The 23614-nt window shown below is 29.9% G+C and overlaps 1 protein-coding gene across 1 annotated transcript; it reads right to left on the bottom strand.

The window, feature by feature from the left end:
• Positions 1-631: 631 nt before the first annotated feature.
• LOC107619015 (cucurbitadienol 11-hydroxylase) lies at positions 632-22419 on the bottom strand. Its single transcript, XM_016321256.3, has 9 exons — positions 22133-22419; positions 10144-10468; positions 9599-9760; positions 2362-2610; positions 2183-2275; positions 1680-1758; positions 1488-1594; positions 1268-1395; positions 632-1179 (listed from the first exon to the last, which is right to left on the bottom strand). Exons 1-9 carry the CDS (start codon positions 22339-22341, stop codon positions 1080-1082), a joined length of 1452 nt encoding a protein of 483 aa, XP_016176742.1. The 5' UTR covers positions 22342-22419; the 3' UTR covers positions 632-1079.
• Positions 22420-23614: the final 1195 nt, after the last annotated feature.

Genomic DNA, 23614 nt, shown 5'->3' with positions numbered 1-23614 from the left:
ATGTCCTTAAATATTAAACTGTTATATAATGATAATTAGTTGTGCACATAAATATTATGTTAATTATATTAATGACAAAAGAATCAATTTATTTATAGTTGTAAAATACAAAAACTGAACTGAACATATTTAAAATTCAAAAATCAAATTACTAAAATATTTTCTAAAATTTAAAAATGGATTTAGCCTTTTTTTTGCTAAAAAGTTATTTTAATAGTATAATAATAATAAATTTTTAAATTTTGATCTTTTGAATGTATTGAAAATATAAAAAATATATCTTTTTAATAACCTTTAGTAAAATATTTACAGAAATGCTATATGAATAAATCATTTTTGTAACCAAGTCTAACAAAGTATCTTTAGGCATGTTTTCTCATTTGCATTATGTGCTCACTTTCAATCCCAGCATATTCGGTACTCTTAAAATATGTTCTTATAACATAAACGCAAATCCCCCTTTAAATATTCTTGTACAAAGTGTGTTTTTACTTTGATCCTAACCGGTTTTATTATAAGGCCTAAGACTATGAAGGGATTATTAACTAAGCTTGTGTGAAGTAAAAAACATCATATTTTATCTTTTAATGTTGTTTCTATTGTTTAGTCCGTTTAAATTTACATAACTTGATTGCAATCTAAGTGTATCAGGCCCTTAACTAACCATATCAAGGCTACAATGGTTCACAATAGACAAAATTAATTTGAAGTTATAAAAACAATTTAAGAGATTTGCATTGCAACAACCACAACAATGATTGTGCAAATTAAACTACAACTTAAAACCTCTCATATATATAGTACTTTTACGAACATTGATAGTGATGACTTTGAATATCGCATTGTACGTGCAGCAACCCTTTGGCCAGTGACAAACCCTTAAATGGAGCTCGGCGAATTAGTCCTTATCTTACCGAGTTGAGAAATACCGTGAAAAAAAAAAAACACCACAATTTCAAATAGAAGGAGAGATCTTTTTAAGCATTGAGTTGACAATTCAAAGCTCATAGTTTATTTATTTAATTTAGCATATTGAATTATTGATGTCTCTTCTCTTCTTTTTGAACTTGAATAAAGCTTTAAGTTTTCTCACGGTTCTCCCAAATCTTGATGTGAATTCTATCACTAAATTCCAAAATAGGATTCCGAACAACTTTTCCTCCCTTGATTTTTGTCCACCTGATGATAATTAACAAAAAGTTGATATATATATATGTTTGTGCATAGCTTTATGAACATTTATGAGAATTATTGTTTAATGTGTTACCTATATTTTGTGACCAAAACATGAAGAAAGGTGGCTATGAAAGCTCTACTTAACTCAGCTCCTGGACATTGTGTCAATCCTCCACCAAAAGGCTTGAAATTTTTGGACACAGTGAAGGAGTCAAGCTCCTTCATTACATTAAAAAAATGTAACAAATTTGTTAGTGATCAAGTTAACAAAGTAATAAGATAAATAAAGGAAATGAAAATTTCATACACACTTTCCAGCGCCATGGATTGAAAGTAAGTGGATCCTCATATATTTCTGAGTTCATATGAAGATTTGGTGTAAAAGCCAGGATGATCCAATTAGCAGGAATTATATATTCTGTAAAATTATAAAAGTTAAACATATTATATCATCATCTTACAGAACTTGGGATATTTAGAGAGAACTGTAGGTAGTAGTATACCTTTAAAGTGAATATCTTTCAATGTTTTCCTTAATATTCCAGGAAGCAAAATTGAGAACCTAAGGGTCTCATTCATTACCTGAAATATGCATAGTAAGAATTACTTATTTACAATGAATAAAACAAACTAATTAATGTTTTCTTTAGATAAATATAGATGATTAAAGTTCCTTTTTTATTTTTGAATTTGTTTGAGTGAGCTTCTAAAAAAATATATATATATAAATATTTAAAAAAAATTAAAAAAAATAAAAATAATTTGATGTATAAATATCTTATTCAAAAATATTTTTTTATTTATCAATTATGTTGGATACAATAAATAAAAATAATTTATTTATATTTGTCTAATATTTTTATTTTTATTATTAAAAATTGATTAAATACATTAAAAATAAAAAATTCATTAAAAAATATTTTTTATCAATTTAATACCACCCAAACAAAATTTCATTAAGTTAAAATTAAAAAGAAGCAATTAAGATTGGTATTTTTTAAACTACATGTTGTGTAAATTTCATGGATTTGTATTCATTCCATGTCAATGATGAAGTTCTTGATTTGTCTCGGCTTCTTAGAATTTGCTCATGTTCTACCTAAGATACATAGAAAAATAATGGTTAGTGAAAAACTCTACTTGCTAGTAGATACAGACATTTGGTATGAACTTATAATTGCATACTCTTAGTTCTTCCACGACTGAAGGATACTCTGATAAAAACTTGAAGATTAATTGTGCCATTGATGAAATTGATGCAGAATTAGCAAACCATATCCCTAATACGAGGTACACAATTTGGTCATCATTCATAATTTTGTCCTTTTCCATGTCATTAATTGCCTGGTCAAGAAAATCTCCTCGATATTTTTCTGGCGAATTGCGCCTTTCCTCCAAAATATTTTTGATAATTTTAAATGCTTTTCTCCATTCCTGAATGAACTCAGTTTCAAAGAAAACATCAGTAACATTTTAACCTTTCTGCTTGGATGTTTAAGGAAAAAAATAGGAGTGCTAGGACAGCAGGTTTTGTGATTTGTAGCTATCAATTAGTCATCATTAGTATATTTAATGGTGTGAGATTATATTTAATGGTGTAAGATTATTTACTTTTCTTTTGTTGATTATATGCTGGCCAAATTTTAATAAAAATACTGGCCTTATACTTTCTCTAAATCTAATATTATAGAAAGTGTTTGTTTTAAAGTTTTACTTTGTATTGAAAATGATTAAAGAAATGATCATGATTTCAGTATAAAGAGATGGTTTTATTTTAGTAAAACACCAATTAAATTTTGCAACCTTGTATAAACTTTAAATTAAATTAAAATTAAATATTAAAATAATAAATTTTAAATTTAATCTTAAATTATTGTTCATAACATAGTTGTCAGAACCGAATCGGTAATCGAACCGGTTAAGCTACTGAGTTACTAGGTTATTGGTTCAACTGGTGGGTCACTGGTTGAACCGGTTAATCTAGTCCTATATAAATAAAAAATAAAAAATAGTAAAAAATTTAAAATTAAAAATTAAAATACATATTTTTACTAACATTTTAAGAATATCTAGTTATTCTAAAATAATATGAAACAGGAATAATAAGTATTTTGTTAATTTTACTCTATCATAAATATTTTATTTTGTTTTTATATTAAAATAATAATTATTTTCAAATTTTAATAATTTATTAATAAATTTATATCTATTATACTATTATATATTACAAGTATTTATTAAAAAATAATATTAATAGATATTATATAATTATGAAAAAAAATTATAATTATTGTTAAATAAAAATATAATTAATTTAAAAATAAGTGAGTTTATAATTAAAATTAAAATAAATTAAATAGAAGTAAATTATTTGATAAAAGATATCTATATATATAATAATTTGTAAATACATTAACTGGAATTGTGATAGCTTGGTGGTTATGACTTGCTCTTTTTTCAACGAGGACAGGGGTTCGAAACCGACCCATTTTGACAAATTTTAACTTTCAGCGGTTCGGTTGAACCGATTTTACCGAATTTGACCGATTTTTATCGATTCATTCCGAGTTTGACCGGTTCACACCGGTTCTCTACCTTGTTCGATTAAATTAGTAAACTGACTTAGGGTCTGGTTCATTGATTTTTCGATCGAACTGGCCGATCCGGTCCAATTTTAACAATACTAGTTCATAACATATAACCTCACAGATTTTAATATTGCATTTTGTGAGACCAAAATAAAATTAAATTGAAATCAAGTATTACTTTGCTCTAAGAATATACGTTAATATTAGGGATAAGTATTGTTTTGGTCCCTAACATTGAGGGTCCGAATCAAAACCGTCCCCATTATAATTTTGGATTTAAAATCATCCTTAACGTTTTTTTTCGTATTAAAATTGTCTTTTTAATTTTTTTTGACAAAAATACCCTCACCACTACCAACACAATTACCTCCTCCACCACCACTACCACCAACACCAACACCACCACCAACACCACCACCACCACCAACACAAACACCACCACCAACACCAACCACCAACACCAAGAACACCAAACAACAGCAACAACACCAAACAACAAGCAGAAACAGAAAACAAGAAAGCAGAAGTAAGAAAGCAAGAAACAGAAAGCAAGAAAGTAGAAGCAAGAAAACAGGCGGCGAGGCAGCGAGGCGGAGGCGGCGAGGCGGAGGCGGCGAGGCGGAGGCGGTGAGGTGGGGGCGGCGAGGCATAGGTGGCAAGGCGGCGAGGTTGCGAGGCGGCCGCCGTCCCCCTCCCCCTTCCCCTTTCCCCTCTCCCCTTCCCCCCACCCCCACCCCGCGTCCTTTCCCCTTCCCCCCACCCCGAACCCGCGTCCCCTTTCTCTTCTTCTCTGGCTTCTTCCACTTCCCCTCCCCTCTCCTCCATCATCACCATCACAGAGCCGCCGTCGCCGTCCCCCTCCCCCCTTCCCCTTCCCCCCTTCCCCCTTTCCCTCCCCTCCCCTTCCCCTTCGTATACCCTTTCCCTCAACCCCCACCCAAACGCGTTTTCTTTTTTTTTTAATTTTATAATTTTTTTTAATATAGTAGGGGTAGTTTAGGAATAAATTAAAAAATTTTATTAGAAAGGACGATTTTAAAATAAAATGCAACATTAAAGACGATTTTAAGTTAAAAATTACATCAGGGACGGTTTCGATTCTGACCCTCAACGTTAGGGATCAAAACAATACTTATCCTTTAATATTATTAATTAAAAAATTTATACAAAAAAAATATACAAAATTTAAAATTTTAATATATTTATTATTCATTTATTAAAGTAAAAATTTTAAAACTTCTACTACCATTAATAACTTTAACGTATGTCTTTAAGGCATATATTACCTAAACCTACAAAATTATTCATGTTTGATTTTACCTTTCTACCATAAGAGCAATGTTATTGTTACATATTAATTTTACTTGCACACAATCATTTTCAATCATTCTCATATCCTCACTCTATAATAATATATTTGTAAAATATTATGGTTGGTTCTTTTTAATAAATAAAAGTACTTATCTTCCATGTTAGATAATAATAGAAATATTTACGTTTTCGCGTAGTATACTACAATTTCACGTTAACCTTATTTCACTAGTTTACTTATAAAATTTAGGGTTAAGTATGATTTTGGTTTTTAAAATAGAAATTATAAATTTTTTTCGTCTTCAACCTTTTTTTTGCTATAAAATAATCCTAAAAGTTTAACTTAATTTTAAAATCATCATTTTTACTAAATTTTTAATTTTTATTCCAAAAATACCCTGACGAAAAAAATAAAAAATAAGAAAAAAAAAAACGGGTTAAGGGAGGAAGGGAGGGGAGGGGTTCCAGATTTCACTCACACTAACGACAAGAGAGGAGAGGGCATAGGGAGAGAGAAAGAGAAGCGGAGAGGAAGAGAAGAGAGGAACGGAGGCGCTGAGGAAGACCGCGTCCAGCCACGCCCTGCTGTCGTCCTCGTCACGAACCGCCGTCATCGGTCGCCATCGAGCCATGTTCCGTCGCCGCCGCTGGAGTGAGGTCATGTCGATGCCAGCAGATCCGCGAGGTTGGACGGTTGTCGATGCTCCTTGCCGGACGCCAACAGATCCATTGGTGTTTCATCGTTGTTGCTTCTGCTTCTGCTTTCTACTTCTGTCTTCTGCTTCTATTTTTGCTTCTGCTTTTGTTTTTGTTGTTGCTGTGATTCTATTATCCATTGTTGTTATTCTGCTTCTGCTTCCTGCTTCTGTTTTTGTTGTTGTTGTGATTCCATTATCCATTGTTGTTGATTTTGCTTCTGTTTCTCCTTCTGCCTTTGCTTCTGCCTATGCTTTTTGGTTGATTTTGGGAAAGAAGGGGGAAGGATATTTTCGTCCGAAGGACGATTTTAAAACTAAGTTAAACTTTCGAGACCATTTTGTAGCAAAAAAAAAGTCGGGAACCAAAAAAAAAAAATTTCAGTCCCTACCTTAAGAATCAAAATCGTACTTAACCCTAAAATTTATTAAGAAAACCGATTTATAGTTACTAGCTACAAAATAAGTAATACTAAATTGGTTTAATCTCTTTATAATTTTATCAATTTTTTAATTAGATTTTTATATATTTTTTTAGTTGAGTCTTTATACTATTTTTAATTTTGTAATTATAGGTCATTTTATGTAAAAAACGTTAAAATTAATAAAATATTTTTTTCAAAAATTATATGGTAAAAGATCTAATTAGGTTCTTAATGATAGAAATATTTAGTTAATTCTAATAATTTTTACAATAGAAAAAACCTAATTACAAAATCATAAATAGGGTAGGTAACTAATTAAAAAAAATATATAAAAACTTAATTACAAATTTGATAAAATTATAAGAATCAACAAAATAATTAAACCTACTAACTTCTGAGACATAATTTCATATCCAAATACAAACTTTTTTCGGCTCAATTTTGCACTCTTTGCAAGCAAACTCGAAGAAGAGAAGGTTGTTTCACTTTTTCATAGTCATAGCTTGCGGAATTAGGTTAGTGTTGTTTATATATAATGTAGATAATGTCCATATATTAGTTCATTTAATTTCATTTCATTTTCATTGTTAGTAAAGAGAAGATTTCATTATTAGTAAAGAGAAGAGGTGGAAGAAAAAGAAGAGAAAAAAAGAAAAGAGAAGAGAAGATACAGAAAAAGAAGGAAACAATACAACGCATTAGCGATACTAATCGTTTGAACGAGAAGACAACATATATATTGAAGGGCATTTGAATAGTTAGGTATAATTGGTTTAGAAATGGAATGGTCTTGTTTGATAATCGAACCGAATTAAACATTAATTTTCGGTTAAACCGATTCGACCATTCAGTTAACCATATATGAAAGCTAAATAAGTAGTCGACTAAATTACATATGCCATCAAATATTAGTTTACCAAACTCAATATTGAGTAATACTTCAAATCAGTGCCTCAAAAAATTTAATCGAAAATTTTAGTTCTTAAAAAATTTTAATCATTAAATCAGTTTTTAATATTTTATTCAATCCTAATGTTAAATTTTAGTAAAAGAATTAAACAAATCAACTGTTTTTATCGTTATTTAATAAAGACATAACAATTTTTAAGAATTTTTAAAATATTCATATCAATTTTTTTATATAAATAAATAATATAATGTAAAAATTAATTTATCCAACGAAATAAAATTTAAAGATCAATTTAATAATTAAAATTTGTTAAAAACTAAAGTACGAAACAAATTTTTTTTAGGAATTGATTCGGAGTATCACTCTTCGATACTAAAGTGCATAATCAAAATAAATAAGCATTCATAATATTATCATTTACCATTATTAACTCAATTAGAAATAAAAGAATAATCTGAATTTTTTTAGGAAAAAAAACAAACATATAAGACATTTTACTACTACATACCTCAATCAATTGATTAGAATACTACTAATACTTGAGTTATCAAGATTTTAAAACACAAAAGTCTGATTGTGAAAATAAATGTGTTTACAATGCAAGTGTAATCATGATTAATTATATAGGAAAATATAAGAATAATTTATGAAAAATCTTTTGAATGAATATGAACCAAAGTGGTAGTAAAAAAAAAGATTAAGTACGATTTTGGTTCTTAAGATATAAGTAAAAAATTTTGTTTGTCTTCCAATTTTTTTTTTATACAAAATCATCTTTTTTACTAAAATTTTAAAATTTTAAACCAAACTACCCAACAAAAAAATTATAAAATAAAAAAAAGAAAAAAAATAAGAGAAAGGAACCATGGGAAAGGGAAGAAGAAAAAGGAAGAAGGGAAGAAGAAGAAGAAGAAGAAGGAGGGGGAGGCGAAGAAAAAGAAGGTGGGGCGACAAAGAAAGGAAACCACGGGAAAGGGAAAAAGAAGAAGAAAGGGACCGTTGCTCTTCGCCGCTCGCCACTCGCTGCTCGCCGCTACCTCTTGTCGCTCGCTGCTGGTTTGCGTCCTCGTCGCTGCTCTTCCCGCTACTCCTCCCTAGGGTTCTAATTTTGCTTCTAATTTGTTGATTTTGTTAATTATATTGTTGATTCTTCTGCTTTTATTTCTTTGGTTAATTACATTGTTGATTTGTTAATTTTGTTAATTACACTGGTTCTGATTTTGATTCCATTGTTGTTGTTGATTTTGATTCCATTCTGATTCCATTGTTCTTCTATTTTTGTTTTTTCTATTTCTTCTGTTTTTTCTGATTTTGAATATAGAATAAAAATGTTTTTGCTTCTGCTTTTGTTTTTGCTTTTTTATGTTTATTATATTGTTTTTGTTCATTTTTATTGTTGCTGATGCTTTGATGAAGAAGAAGAAAAAGAAGAAGAGATGCTGTTGTAATGGAGAAGAAAAAGAACAGAAACTGAGTATTTTGGTGAAGAAAGAGAATAGTATTTTGGTCCAAATGACTATTTTAAAATTTAGCTGAATCTTAGGGATGATTTTGTATGCAAAAAAAGGTTAGGGACAAAAAAAATTTTCGGCCTATACCTTAGAGAACAAAATCTTACTTAACCCTAAAAAAAAAAAAAGATAGAAAAACAACTATATACATGTAATGTTTAAGATAAAAATATAAGAAATTTAGAAAGAACAAAAAAGCAAAAAGTAAAGAAAAAAAATTGAAAATCTAGAATATTATTATACTATGGCCAAGTTGGTAAAACTCATATGACTAGAAAATATATTTTTGTTTAATTGGATTAGTTAGTTTTGTTGACATACCTATAAAAATTAGGTTTAATTATTCTGTTGGTCTCTATAATTTTAGTTAGGTCACAATATTTTTTTTAATTGGATCTATACACTGCTTTTAATTTTGTAATTAAGTTTTTTTCATATCAAATACGTTAAAATTAACAGAATATTTTTTTTTAAAATACAAGCAGTCAAAAATCTAATTAGGTTTTTAGTTATGAATATCTTCAATTTATGAAGAAATATTCAGTTAACTCTAATATTTTTTATACTAGAAAACACCTAATTATAAAATAAAAAATTCAAAAGCAGTGTAATGACCCAATTGAAAGAAAAAAAATATAAGAATTTAATTAAAAATTTGATAAAATTATAGAAACTAACAGAATAATTAAACCTAAAAATTAAAATACATGTCAATTAAAAAAAAATAATTTTAATTTGATTACATGAAAAATTGAATAAACAAAAAATTAACAATTTTTAATAAGAATTAGACTTAATTAATAATAATATATTGTAATTATTTTTTTATTATCTTATAATTAATATGTTCTATGTTGGGGAAAAATGTGTAAAAAAGAGTATGTCACTTTATTCATATAAACTTAGTTAATATATATATATATATATATAGTGGATAAGATATAGAAGTCAAATTTGGTATTTAATTTTTAAGATTTCATACCTTCAAACATTTGTGGTAATTTGTTCCTGGAATATTTAATGGAATTGTCTTCAACCTTTCTGTAAAATCTGTGAATAATTCTTCTGATATCCTTTCAAAATTGCTAGATAAATTTTCAATATCATATCCAAAATAATGCTTTGCAAAGAAGCGAAAGTTCATCTGCAACACAAGAATAATAAGATGGATCAATAATTTAGTTTTTCCGAAATAGTTTTAGCTAGCAAAATAATATATATGAAAAATTTTCTAAAATAAAAAATAAAAATTTTAAATTTTAAAATAAATTAGTTTAATTTTATTTATCTAAATATATTTTTTTGGAGTTGTATGCAAAATCGGATTACTCTAAGACATTCTTTGTATGCAAATTGGAGTACTCTCTTTCGATATGCTTTTATTTTGTATGCAGATCATCCTAGAGTGTTTTGATTTTTCATATAACTATAAAAAATATTTTAATAAATAAAGCTGAATTCATTTGTTTTAAATTTTAAAATTTTTCTTTATTTTATTTTGAAAGAATTGCTCAATAATGTATATACCTTTGTTATAGATTGTTTAACATCAATTGATGTTTGAGTTGACCATTGATGCAAAGTCTTTATAAACATTTCTTCAAATTGAGAAATCAACTTTTCTCTTATGCATTCAGCACCAATATGATTTAAAGTGATGCTTCGAATGTACTTGTGGATGTTAGAGAAAGGTATTCTAAATCCATCAGATTGTCGAAAAATCTTAGTAGCAGGACCTGCCCATAATTCAACTAATTTACCTTCTTGCTGCATCAAGTAACTATTGAATTCAGAATCTGTTGATATCACAATTGGTTGACCAAATAAACTAGTTCGAAATATGGAACCAAATCTGTTGACAAAAAAATAATAAATAATTGTTGTAAATGGTGGATGTCCTCTGTAAAATTTAAAAAAATAATAAATAATTTATTAATAAATTAAATATGAATAAAAAAGATTAAAAAATTAGAATTTATAATTTGAAAAAATAAAAATATTTAGAATATAAATTAAGAAGACTAATATTAAAGGTTTTGGTTTTAAATTAGGCCAATGGGCTAAAACAATTAAATTAAACCCGTGTTTAACCTAAGCCCAAGGTATATAACCCCCAAACTTAGTGAATTCAGCATCTTCCCCCTTCAATAGAGAGAGACACGGTAGAGACACGGTAGAGGAAGAGAAAAGAGATGTGAGAGCTCAAAACCCTTGGCACTATTATCATCATTTTCATTTGTTCATAACTTTTGATCCAGAACTTCGATTGACAAGTCGTTTGCAGCCATTTGTCTCAAATCCCTCTTTAATTCTATCTAGGTATTATGGTAAGTAAACATGAAATCACTGTTCAGTTTTCCATTTCCTTTCAATTTGCAATTTTGGATTGAGTTGTTGAGGAATTTCGATTTTTTAAATGTTTAGGGAAGGTTCAACCTTGAGTTTTGATAGAGTTTCAGCCAAAGATTGCGTGAGATACAGTAAAAAAGCTTAACTCTCTTCATTATCCATAATTTTAAGTAAAACCCTAGCATAAATATTGAATAATTATTGTGATTAGATTGTGTGAATTATCTTGCCTTGTTGGAATTGGCCTTGGGGTTGATTTGTTATGGAGTTGAGTTGCGGATCAGAGTGGTGAGGTTTTGGTGGAGGTTGGAATTGTTGGAGAAGAATTTTTTGAGGTTGAAATCGCTATCATTAAGGTACATATCTTAATTTCGGATAGGCACCATGTAACACTATGTGAAAATCTATGTTAATTATCCCTAGATGGCATTGAATAAAAATAATTATTGTGAATGATTGATTCTTAGTGTGGATTTTGTGTTGGTTGATTATTGAAATGATGATGTGTATTAGCATGAATTTGAGTAATGATGCATATGTATGGTTGAATTAAAAAGTGTTGTGATATGTTCGCCTATGAAAGGCTAAGTGATGAGAATTGGGTCGGGGGTTGAGATAGGGTGTGATATTCCCTATTAGGTAAGTCATGGTAAGTGGTGATTGCCATGTGTAAATTGATTGCTAAACTAATGAGTTTTGGTTGAATTGAGAGTGTTGTATGTTGTTGTTGTGAATGAGTGTGTTTGAAAGAATGTGCTAAATGTGTTATGATTGGGTCGATTCGGCTTGAAATGGATATGGATTGATAAGTGAGTGTTTGAAGTGTTTAGAAATGGTATTGGAGTGAATTGTTGATTTGAATAATGAGGAGTTGGTTATATGATGAATTGTTAATTTGATTATTGATAGAAAACTTGTGAAATTGGAATGATTATGTTAGAACTTATTTGATTAGGTGTTCAATGGTTATAAGATGATGGATGAGTGTTGAAATGCATAGAAGAGGTTTTAGAATGGTTTGAACTAAGTTGGATTTGGAAATTTGTTGAAATGAGCCTTTTGTAAAACTTGGTAAAAATGAGTTTTTAATTAACTTTGACGGGCCATAATTTGGCGCTCAAAGTTTGAATTTCAATAAAATTTATCTAAAATTAAGGTGGTGATGAGACCTTTAAAATGGTTTAAGAATATTGGAAAAATTGAATTTTGTAGAGGAAGTTATGAATGATTAAAAATTTGAGGTTTAAGATCAATTCTAAGATTATACAGAAAACCAGAATTTCTGGTATGGGTGCCCACGCACAGTATGGTGCATGCGCACATGACAATGAGGAAAAATACTTGTGAGTAGCCACGAGAGGTATGTATATGCACGCTCAGGAATTTTTCAAGTTGTGCGTACGCACAAGGGTGATGCGTACGCACAAGTCTTATTTTCTCAATTAAACTCTGTTTTTGACTGTTTGGCTTTCCCAACAAGTTTGTAACTTTTCGTAACCCCCAATTAAGGTCCGATAACTAGTTTTTAGGCCCTGGAATAAGTGAGAGTATATTGAAGGTATTGAATTGAATTATTCTCGGATAAACGCTTGGTTAAATCGGATGACATGGTTACGGGGATGGTGATTCGTTCCACCCGTGATGAGGACGGTGATATTATCCCGCTCACGAGTTAATGAAGTTGATAATTGATAAAAGATAGGGATCAATGAACCTAAGCTTGATAAATTGATAACAAATTAGGAAGGTTGAGGATTCCCTTCAGACTATACATTTATATATGTGAATGGGGATTATAACGAGATTATGATTGAAAAGTGTGATATGCACTATATCCCAAGAGTATGGTGGATACTATATCCCGGAATGAATATGCGAGTTGAGGTTGAGGATTTTCTCTCTCGTGTTACGATTATAATTGAGAAGGCATTATGGTTGACGTTGTGAGGACGGTGGTGTTGTCTTGCTCACGTAAAGGTGAGTTGAGATTGAGAATTCTCTCTCTTACTATGATAGACAAGCTGAGATTGAGGATTTATTCTCTTGTTGCGGTGGACAAGTTTGAGGTTGAGGATTCCCCCTCTTGTTGCACTGGAGAGTTGGATAGAAGGTTGAGAATTCCATTTGATTCAATTCTATATTATTAATTCGAATTTTGGTTATGTTTAATTATGTTGAATTGAAATAAGTTTTGGATTGATATGGTGATGACGGTGGCTTTGTCCCGCTCACGTATAGGCAAGTTGAGATGATGATTTTCTTTCTTGCTGTGATAGATAAGCTGAGGTTGAGGATTTCCTCTCTTGTTGTGGTGGGCAAACAGGGTTGAGGATTCCCTCTCTTATTACATCAGAAAATTGAATGGAAAAAGTTGAGACTTCCTTTCGATTTAATTTCTGGCTGTGGCATGAACAAGCTAGGTTGAGAATTTTCTACCATTACATCACAATCTCTCTCTGATTGCGGAGGTTGAGGATTCCCTCCTGGAAGGTTGAGAATTCTCTTTGTGTAGAGAGACGATGTCCGGGTTAGCTACCGGGTGTGTCGGGTTCTTGCAGTTTATCCGACACGTGAGCTCATGGCTAGTAGGACAGGTATACATCATTTGCATTTATGTATATTTGATTGGGTGTGCATCTTGTATTTGAGTTGCCTTGTTGGTTAATTATGTCTATATGTTACCTGACCTAATTGCTTTATTTGTTCTCTTTACTTGTGTATTTCTTATATTGCTTTGTATGTGTTTGAATAATTGATAAATCTCTTATGCTGGCGGTGGTGATGCTGAGGGTTGTTACTAATGCGATGTATTGATATGGCTTGATGATGAAAATGAATTTAATTGAGATTAGTACTTCTTGGATAGATGCAAGGGTTATGGTTGCCCTACTTGCTCCAAATTAAGACAAAATATAGAGAATAATTGATATGAGATGAATGATGAGATGAGAGTTATAATTTTGAATCATAGCCAAGTTTGGTGAGTTGACAATCATTAGAGATTGAGATGATTAACAGATAAAAAAGAGATTATGGCAGTTTTGATTTAAGGCCGATGAATACATTGTTTAACTTAAAATTCTTTGTCTGTAACTATGAGAGAATTATTATTGTATTAAAGAATTTTATAAGTGAAGAGACAAGTAAAGGATAAACTAAAAGTATCTATTAGAGTTTAGTCTGTTTGGTTTAGAAAAGAACTCTAGGCTTGAACCTTGTGTTGATTGGAGTTTATGATTGCCTAGCGGGTTCATATCTTTTTATATAGTCTTTATTTGGAATTATTATCCTACTGAGAACCTTCGGGTTCTCACCCGTTGTTGGATTTTGTTTTCAGAAGCAGGACATGATGCACCTCTCTGAGTGCGCTGGAATCTTGATGAAGCTAAAACTTTACTTCCGGATTTATTTATATTTATGTAGTACTTTTCTCCACTTTTGATATATGTATATGTATATCCCTCTTAGAGGTTAATCTTTGGAGAAACAGGATTATGTTTTGTTTAACTTCTGGTTCTATAATATACTTTCTAGCCAGTCTTGTCTTCGCAGGTCGAGACTAGTATTGTTATGTATCTCCTTTTGAATCATATATATATATATATACTTGTCTTCGCAGGTCGAGACTAGTATTGTTATGTATCTCCTTTTGAATCATATATATATATATATATATATGTCTCATTCGTTTTGTTTACTGACACTTTATATCTTCAACGTTTCGAGTGTAATGCGATTATTTGTTTTCTCATCTTTTTTCATAGGCTCCTAGCTATATTATTATCTTCCAAATATATGTATGTACTTTTCTGTTTTAGAAGTCATAATATCTCACCACCTTTGATTTACGACTATAGCGTAAGGCTTTGCGTGGTAGGGTGTTACATCCTCTATATTCCTATTGACTGAAAATAGAGGAGACATGCTCAGTTGTATTTATGGGGAAAAAAGTAAACTCAAATATTAACAAATTAGCCTTTTTTTTTTAGGTTTTCTTACAAATGTACCATCTTTTTTCAAAATTCAATACTAAAATGTCATTCTTTTAAAATTATTTACTTAAACAATAAAATTAGGCATCTAAACATATTTTAAACCAAATTTTTAATCAAATTATCGCGTACTTTTTCTCCTTTGTACGTACGTAGATACTATTGCTTTCAAGCATATTTTTCTCATTTGTTATCGTTGTTGTTGTCGTCGTCACTGCTACTACCGCCATCATCATTGTCGCTGCCACCACCATTGTCGTCTTCCTTTTTCTCTTTTTTTCTTTGTTGTTTGATTTTTTTCTCTTCTTTTTTTTTCGACTCATCCTCTTTTATTATTATCATCATCATCATCATCGACTTCATCGTTTTCATTTTTTTCTTCTCTTATATATGTTTAGAAAACTAGAGCACAAAAATTTTAATGCACAATACAAAAATTTTGATACACAACACAGAAGTTTTAGTATACAACACAAATTTTAAAAGGACCACATGTCCAAAATATTGACATTTCTTGTCCATTTTCATGAAGGACAATGGCCCTTTGTCCAAAAAAAAAAAACACTTCGATCCTCAATCTTTTCATTTTAGGATAATACGACTCCTCTATTAAAAAACTTGTTAAATTGTAACAAAAATTAGTTTTGTAGGGATTTTATTTATAATTTGTGGGAGTTTTAAATTGTTTATTCAAGATCGCAGAGGCTTAGCGGGAGCAACGACTTGCCCACGATGTCATTTGGTCAAGGAAGATATTCTTCACGGTTTTAGAGATTGTTTTAAAACTCAGTCAGTTTGGCGTATTTTGGGCATCAGCAGAAGGTCAAGTGATCTGGATAAGGACTTCGTATGTTGGATTAGGTCTAATTTTTTTCAGATGATTAGCAGGATCGTAATAATGATGTATTCAATAGGAATGATTCTTGGAGCGCCTTTAAGGTTGCGCTTTTTATAAAGCATGCAACCAAGAATTTTTCCGTTGTTTTGATGTCGAAAAAACCATAAACTCACTACAAGAAAAAGGCCTGTCGGCACACTTTTGCGAGGGTGGCCACTGATTTGTGATTTGGCCACGCTTTTTTTGCCACGCTTGAAAAGCGTAAGCGTGGCCATAGAGGGAAATCGACACGCTTTTACGAGGGTAGCCACTTATTTGAAATTTGGCCACGCTTTTTTATTGCCACGCTTGAAAAACGTGGCCATAGAGGGAAATCGGCATGCTTTTACAAGGGTGGCCACTGATTTGAAATTTAGCCACACTTTTTTTGTCACGCTTAAAAAGCGTGGCCATAGAGGGAAATCGGCACGCTTTAAAAGCGTGGCTATACTGTGTTTATTTTGACACCGTAAAAAAACATGCCGATAGAGTTCCCTCCCCTAAAATTTAGTTTCCGACTTATTTTTTTCCACACTTTACTTTTTTCTCCAAGTTTTCAAATTTTAACCCTAAAATTAATAACAACAACACACTAGTTTCTTATTGTTACCAAATTCACTTTTAACCCTAAACATACAGCACCGTCACTTCATCTTCACTCTTGAACCCTTAGCTTCCTTCGTCGTTCATCATTGAGCTTCATCGCACCCAGCAGCCTTCATCGCCATCATCGTCATCTTCATCACTGCCCTTCATCTCACCCAGCCTTCATCGCCTTCGTCGCACCCAGCCTTCATCGCCGTAATCGTCATCTTTGCCGTTCATTACAGTGGTCTTCCTCGAGCTTGCCGTCGCCGTCACTGTCAGTAGTCGTTGTCTTCCTCGATGCTACTTTGAATGGCTTTTCCTTGAAAGGTTCAGAAAACCCTAACCTCTATCACGCCGCCATCTATCTCACCGTCGCCACCCTTCGCGCTCAAGATCGCAACCAGGTTCGTCCTTGAATGTCATTCCTCTTGCTGTTTTGCTTGTCGTCCCTCTCGCCGTTCCGCTCGAAAAGCTGCTCGCCTCTGTCTCGCGGTTCTGCTTGCCGTGTTGCTCGAAGGTTAGTGCTCAGTTGTGCTCCATCTTCATTTTTTAAAATGCTCCATTTAGAATCAATCAAGAAAATTGGATGATTATTGAATGTTTTCTGCTGTTAACTTTTTATTGAATTGATTAGTGATTAGCTATTGCTGTGCTGCTGGTTCAATTTGTAAAATAGATGATTATTGAATGTTTTCTGCTGTTTTATTGATTAGTGATTAGCTCTTGCTGTGCTGCTGTTTTAATTTGTAATCAAGAAAAATGGATGATTATTGAATGTTTTCTGTTGTTTTATTGAATTGATTAGTGGGTAGTTCTTGTGATAGTGATAGTAACATATTGAAGGGTTCCAACAACAAATCAAAAGAACTTAAGATCATCAAATTTCTTTGACCTAGTAGAGAGTAATTGTAGTGAAGATATCATAGAAGTAGGCATAGAACTAGCCTTACTCATGCCAAGCTTGGACAACAAATTTTTAATATATTTTGGTTTTGTGAGAGATGAAGCCGTCCAAATTTCATTCTTTGTACCTCTATTCCAAGAAATAAGACAAAACACCATGATCTTTCAAAGTAAAGGTATTATTAAGTTTCTAAATCATTTCTACCAATCTAGCTTTATGTTCTTGTATAGAACCATCAAGTAGTCTTTTGATTATAAAAACCCATTTCCACCCTATTATTTTAGCATTTCCAGGTCTAGGAACCAAGGTCCAGGTGTGAGTTCTCATCAAGGTTTTGAACTCTTCTTGCATTTCTTGTTTCCAATTAAGAATAAGCAAAGCAACAATGATAAATTTTGGTACTTCTAAATTATTAGTAGTGTTAACAATGGTATGTAGAACTCTAGTATTCAAACAACACTCCTTTTATTGGATGATTTTTGCTATTTTCTGCTGTTTTAACTAATGTGCAATATTAGAAAATAGAAAAATAGCTATCATTTATTCCTTTTTATACTATTTTAATATATTTTTTTAACGTCGTGCTGTTGTTCATATTATGCTTTGCATACTACTTGCAATCTAATTGACTTGAAAACTGAACACGATAAACTAATTTTTAGTATTGGATCAGATTTTTTTGGGGTCAATATATGAAAAATTTGGGACATAATGGAGTAGCATTTTTTTTCTTCAAATTAAGAGTGACACTCTTGACGGGGAATATAGGGTTTTTTCCCCTCTATTCATAATCATGAATAAATAGTTCTGTCAATTTAATTTCATCCCTTGTGTAATTCGCTTTAAAAGTAAAGTCCCACATGATTTGATTAGTCTTTTGCATTGTATTTTTTTAATTCTCTTTGCTCTAAGTTAGCTATTTTAGGTTGTTGTATTTATCATGATTCTTCTATTTGGAACTTGTAATGCTATATGCTAGGCAATTATTTGACTTCAAAGAGAAATTTTGTTTTTCTCAAGAGCATAAATGGATCAAGCATTGTTTTGTTTTAGGTTTATGCAATTTATGCATCCTTGCTGAGCCTTTATTTTCATTTACTTCCTTCATTACAGAGTTCACAGGATCAAGGAGACACGGTCGATTTTCAGGACCCTTAATATCTCAAATGCATACCGTCCATGAGATCTTAGAAAGACATGAGCGACACATACGGCGTACTGTCCGGCGATCGTGGTTTCAGAAAGGTATTAATAGCATTTTCAAGCTGATAGTTACAATACAAAACTGCAGTATGTTGTGTAGTTGTGTAGTTGTGCTTAGACTTGTTGAAATCATTATTAAATGAAGATAAAATGGTTGAGTGTGTTTTCATGGCATTTCTTTTAAACTTGTTGCACGTAAGAAGAATGGAAAGTAAAGAATATAAAATCCTCAAGTGCTACAAAAATGATAGAAGTCTTCCAAGAGGGCCATCTTTCTCTAAAGCCCAATGCTGTGAGCTACAAGATTCAGTAGCATGAGTTTTTGCCTATAAACCGCAAAATTCAATATTATGTTTGGATTATTGATATTTATTTTTTAATTTTTTTTATTTTCTACACAAAAAATGACAAAGAGATGGAATAAGTTAATGACTTCTAATAAGTTTTTTATGTATTGATATTTTTTTATCCCAATGTATTTTATAACTACTTTGGTTATAAGAGATTGATATAGCTAATTTGGTTTGAATTTTATTAATGTAATATTAATTTTTGTTAATTAATTTTTTTAAATGATATTCACAAATTTTTGTTAATTTTTTTTATTGTTTTTGGAGTGCATTAGAGTACGTGTAAAAGCACATGTCAGATTTTTTTTTAATTTGATAGGGATATAGCTACGCTTTAAAAGCGTGGCAATAGGTCTATGTTTCTTTGACTATTGGCACGCTTTAAAAGCGACACCATATCTTTTGCTATTGGCACGCTTCAAAAGCGTAGCTATAGCTTTCACTTTTCGGTACGCTTCTAAAGCATGCCGATAGATTAATACATATGACCACGCTTTTAAGCGTGGCAAGAGTTGAAAGCGTGGCAAAAAGCGTGCCGATAGATCTACAAAAGCGTGGCAATAAAGCAACTGGTACGCTAACGGATGTGACCCTTTTAAAAGCGTGCCGATAGCTAAAAAAACATGGCGAAAAGCTGTCAACACCCTTTTTAGCACTTTTCGATACGCTTTAAAAACGTGGCAGAAAACTTATTTTCTTGTAGTGACTCAAATTGTGTCTCTTTTTCACGGAATCTTTCTCTTATTTCTGTGATTAAATTAAACTGCATGCTAGTGTCTTGCATTCCCAGCACCGAGCTAGTTTTGGGATTGAGGTTTTAGAAAAATTATCTGACATGGGCTGTTTAGATGCCTATTGTATTAGGTGAGTTCTATGATGTAGAAAGAAGATTCTTTCTATACCTGTATGTGTTTGTTGTCAAAATTATTATAAGACAAGTGTCGAGAGAGAATATCATTAAAGACATTTTCTGTCATTTAAAGTTCTTATGCAGATTATGTTAAGGCCTACAACACAGGTGATGATTAGATATTTTGACTAATTAATTTTTTCATTATAACTAATTTATAGATATGATACTGGACTGATTGAAATTTTTTTGTAATGGCCCAATAGCTCATTTACAAATTAAACCCTTATTGTACATCATAACTAAAATAATAACCTTTTCACATTTCATATTTCAAATCATTCTTCAATAATAATAATAATAATAATAAGAAGAACGATAAGTTATTTATTAAAATGAATATTGTCACTTTTATATATTAACTAATTAATAAAGATCAACTAGACTATTATCGATATTTATTATTAGATACATTATGATATTATTTATTTATATAATTATTTAGCTCATTTTTCTTGCCACTTTGGTTACAATTTTTTTTGTTTTTGTATTTTTGTATTTTTAATTTTAATTCATTCATAAAATTATAAAATAATAAATATTTTAACAAAAACTGATGTTTTTAAATATAAACTTTATAAAAAGTTCTAATAAATTATTATTTACTTCATATTCCTAATATTTGAATAAAAATTAACATATTAAAATTGGAATATAAACCTTTTAAATTTTATTTTATTTTATTTATTTTAAATTCATGAATAAAATAATTTAGTATTTAGAGTTTAGTGTTATTTAGTTTAGGATTTGATGAAGAATGTTTTACGTTTAAAATTAGATTGATTAGAGTTAGGATTGGATGGTTTAGGATTTATGATTAAGAAATTAAGATTTGTGATTTTTTATTTAGAGTTTAGAGTTAGATGGTTTAAGATTTTGATTTTGATTTTTTGTGATTTTGATGAAATTTTATTTTTCATCATAATATATGTTTTACATGATGATATTAATTTAGTTATTAATTCATTTAATAAATATTAATGAAGTAATTTGTTAACGGAATTTTTCATAATTTTTTTGGTTAATTGTTAATTTACATACATAAATTCAATTATGATATAATTAGTTATGCTAATGTAATTTACGAATTTATGTGTAGATTAGTTGTGAATGTGAAAAAAATATTTAATTAATTATTATTTAATTTGTTATTATTTAGTTTACTAGTAAATAGTATTGAAATAAAGATGGCAAGATCCAGTGAGTAGTTAAAAATTTAAAAATTATTATTTTTTGGATTAGAATGATTATTTAAATATTGTCCAAATCAATTTATAACAAAAAACTATATTTAATGCTTACCACAAATGTTAGATTTATCGGATAATTTTTTTTACGCACATCATCATCATCATCATCATCATCATCATCATTGAAAATATAAAATGTGAAAAAGTTATTTTGGTCATGATGTATGGCAATAGAATTTAATTTGTAGATGAGTTATTGGGCCATTATTAAAACATTTCAACAAGCTCAGTATCATTTTTATAAATTAGTCACAATGAACAAAATTAATTAGTTAAAATACTTAGCTATCATGTGTTGTGGGGCTCCACCTATTCTGCATAAAAGCTTCAAATTGCAGAAAATGTCTTCAATCATACTCTCTTTCTGGACACTTGTCTCATAGTAATGTTGACAACAAAAATATACAGTTATAGAAAGAATCTTCTTTCTACATTATAGAACTCACCATTGTATTATTACCTAAGATGTTTTCCGTGGCAATGCAAATATTATTGATAAAATCTAACAGATTAGAAGCAGGAGATGCACAGTGAGCTTGGCGTTTATCCAGAATGTCTTGGTTTTTTATTATTATTATTATTATTATTATTATTATTATTATTATTATTATTATTATTAGTTGTGTACTACGTGAGAGGCACCTTTGCAGACAGCATATTCAGCACCTTCTTTAATGAAGACGCTTTTTGAATTAATGTAACTTATTATTTTCGCTGCCCGCAAAAATACCTCCCAATCAACATGAAAAAAAGTTGTTTTTTTCCCTTCATCTTTATAATGATAGCGGTATATAACTACATATATAAAAGTAAAGACTGTAGGAGTCTAATAAGACCCATAAAATGCACTGGTAAGAAATCTTAAAACATCATCTAATAAATAAATTTATGTATTTAAATTACAAGTCAAGTAATAAGTTCAAAAAATAGCTACTTCATAAATTTGTATGTGACTGAACATTAGTTTTTACATTCATACTGCCTAAAAACTAAATCCAAACTTTTTGACATTATTATAAAAATATAAAATAAAAACTTTAGCCAACCTACATTTCATTAAGTTGAATTTTGTTCTGAATAAGTTAGTACATACCTCTGGATTCTCTTTGTGATGAAAGGGTGAATGTCCAAAGAATAACTTGGAATCATGAACTGAAGGGTCTCTCCAATGAATGGAAAACCCATTGAACCAGGCGGAAGAGAAGATCTATTTCTGAATTTTGGGTCTGTAAGAATAATAATCCAATGAAATACATAGATCACTAACACAGCCACAATACACAATCCCATCAGTATCCACATTATTCCTTGATTTGTGTCCACGCTTTCTTACAAGATTTAATTGCACTTGTATTTATAAGTGAAAAAATAAGGACCAACATACATGTGCTAAAAATTAAATCTCTTAAATATATACTCTCCTACTAGTACTACAACAAACGGATTTTTTATTTTAATAAATAAAATAAATATAATAATTACTGAAATAAATAATTTAAAAAATATTTATCGAAATAAATATCCTTCTCTTATCTCGTTTACAATAATTTTTCAATTTTTATATGTCTCGTTCGTTTACAGTGTAAACAAGATATATGCATTTATAAATAATTTAATATAATTTTTGAAAATAATAAAAAATATTAATACTTTTAATTTGACCAAACTCTTAGAAATAAAATGTTTCAAATAATAGAAAAAATAAACAGTTCATTTTAAATAAGAAGAAAGATGGACTGTCCATTTATCACGTTAACACGTTTACTTTAAAAATACATAATTTACAGTATAAACGAGATAAGAGAAGGATATTTATTTGGGTAAATATTTTTTAAATTATTTATTTTGATAATTATTATATTTAATTTATTTATTAAAATAAAAAATCCTGCAACAAACACCATTATTACTAATCAATCCTATGTGCCAACCGTTAGCTTAATAGCTAAGCTATAAATGCATGCATGTTTGAAAAGGACAATAGTAAAGAGAAAATAAAGGTTAGGGGAGAGATACTTTTTATAAATATTCATCAATATTTTAGTTTAAATATAAAGATAAAGATAGTTCATTTTTTTAGTTTTATATAGGTGGCTAATCTTTTATGTTTTTTTATGTATGACTCCGTACGTAACGGGATTCAAGAAAGAAACAGACAAGAAAACAAGTCCTACACGGCTACACTAGAGTATTAAATTTTGAAAAAAAAAATTATAAAATTTTGAGTTGTCATGTTAACTTGTTAGCTAATTATATGATATTTGTTGTGATAAGATCACATTAGATGCCCATTAATATAGGCAGTCGAATTCTTTTTTCAATAAGAATTAAGTTGAAAAAGCAAATCTCGTTGGCTTATAAATAGAGAAGCCATCTGAGGGATATAAGACACAAGCAAGTAATAATAAAATCAATTCTCTCTTTATGTTGCAATCAAATACTCTTCTCTTTATATTTCTACTACAATTCTTTCTTTTCTTTTATTTTATTAGTATTCTAAATTCTCTTTTCTATTACTCTTTACATATAATATTAATAGCAATATTAATCATCTTTATTATATTGAGATAGTAAC

The sequence above is a fragment of the Arachis ipaensis genome, chromosome B1, assembly GCF_059453495.1.
Source record: "Arachis ipaensis isolate K30076 ecotype BB chromosome B1, ASM5945349v1, whole genome shotgun sequence".
In the NCBI taxonomy this organism is placed as follows: Eukaryota; Viridiplantae; Streptophyta; class Magnoliopsida; order Fabales; family Fabaceae; genus Arachis; species Arachis ipaensis.
This window is presented reverse-complemented; position numbering and strand designations above follow the sequence as displayed.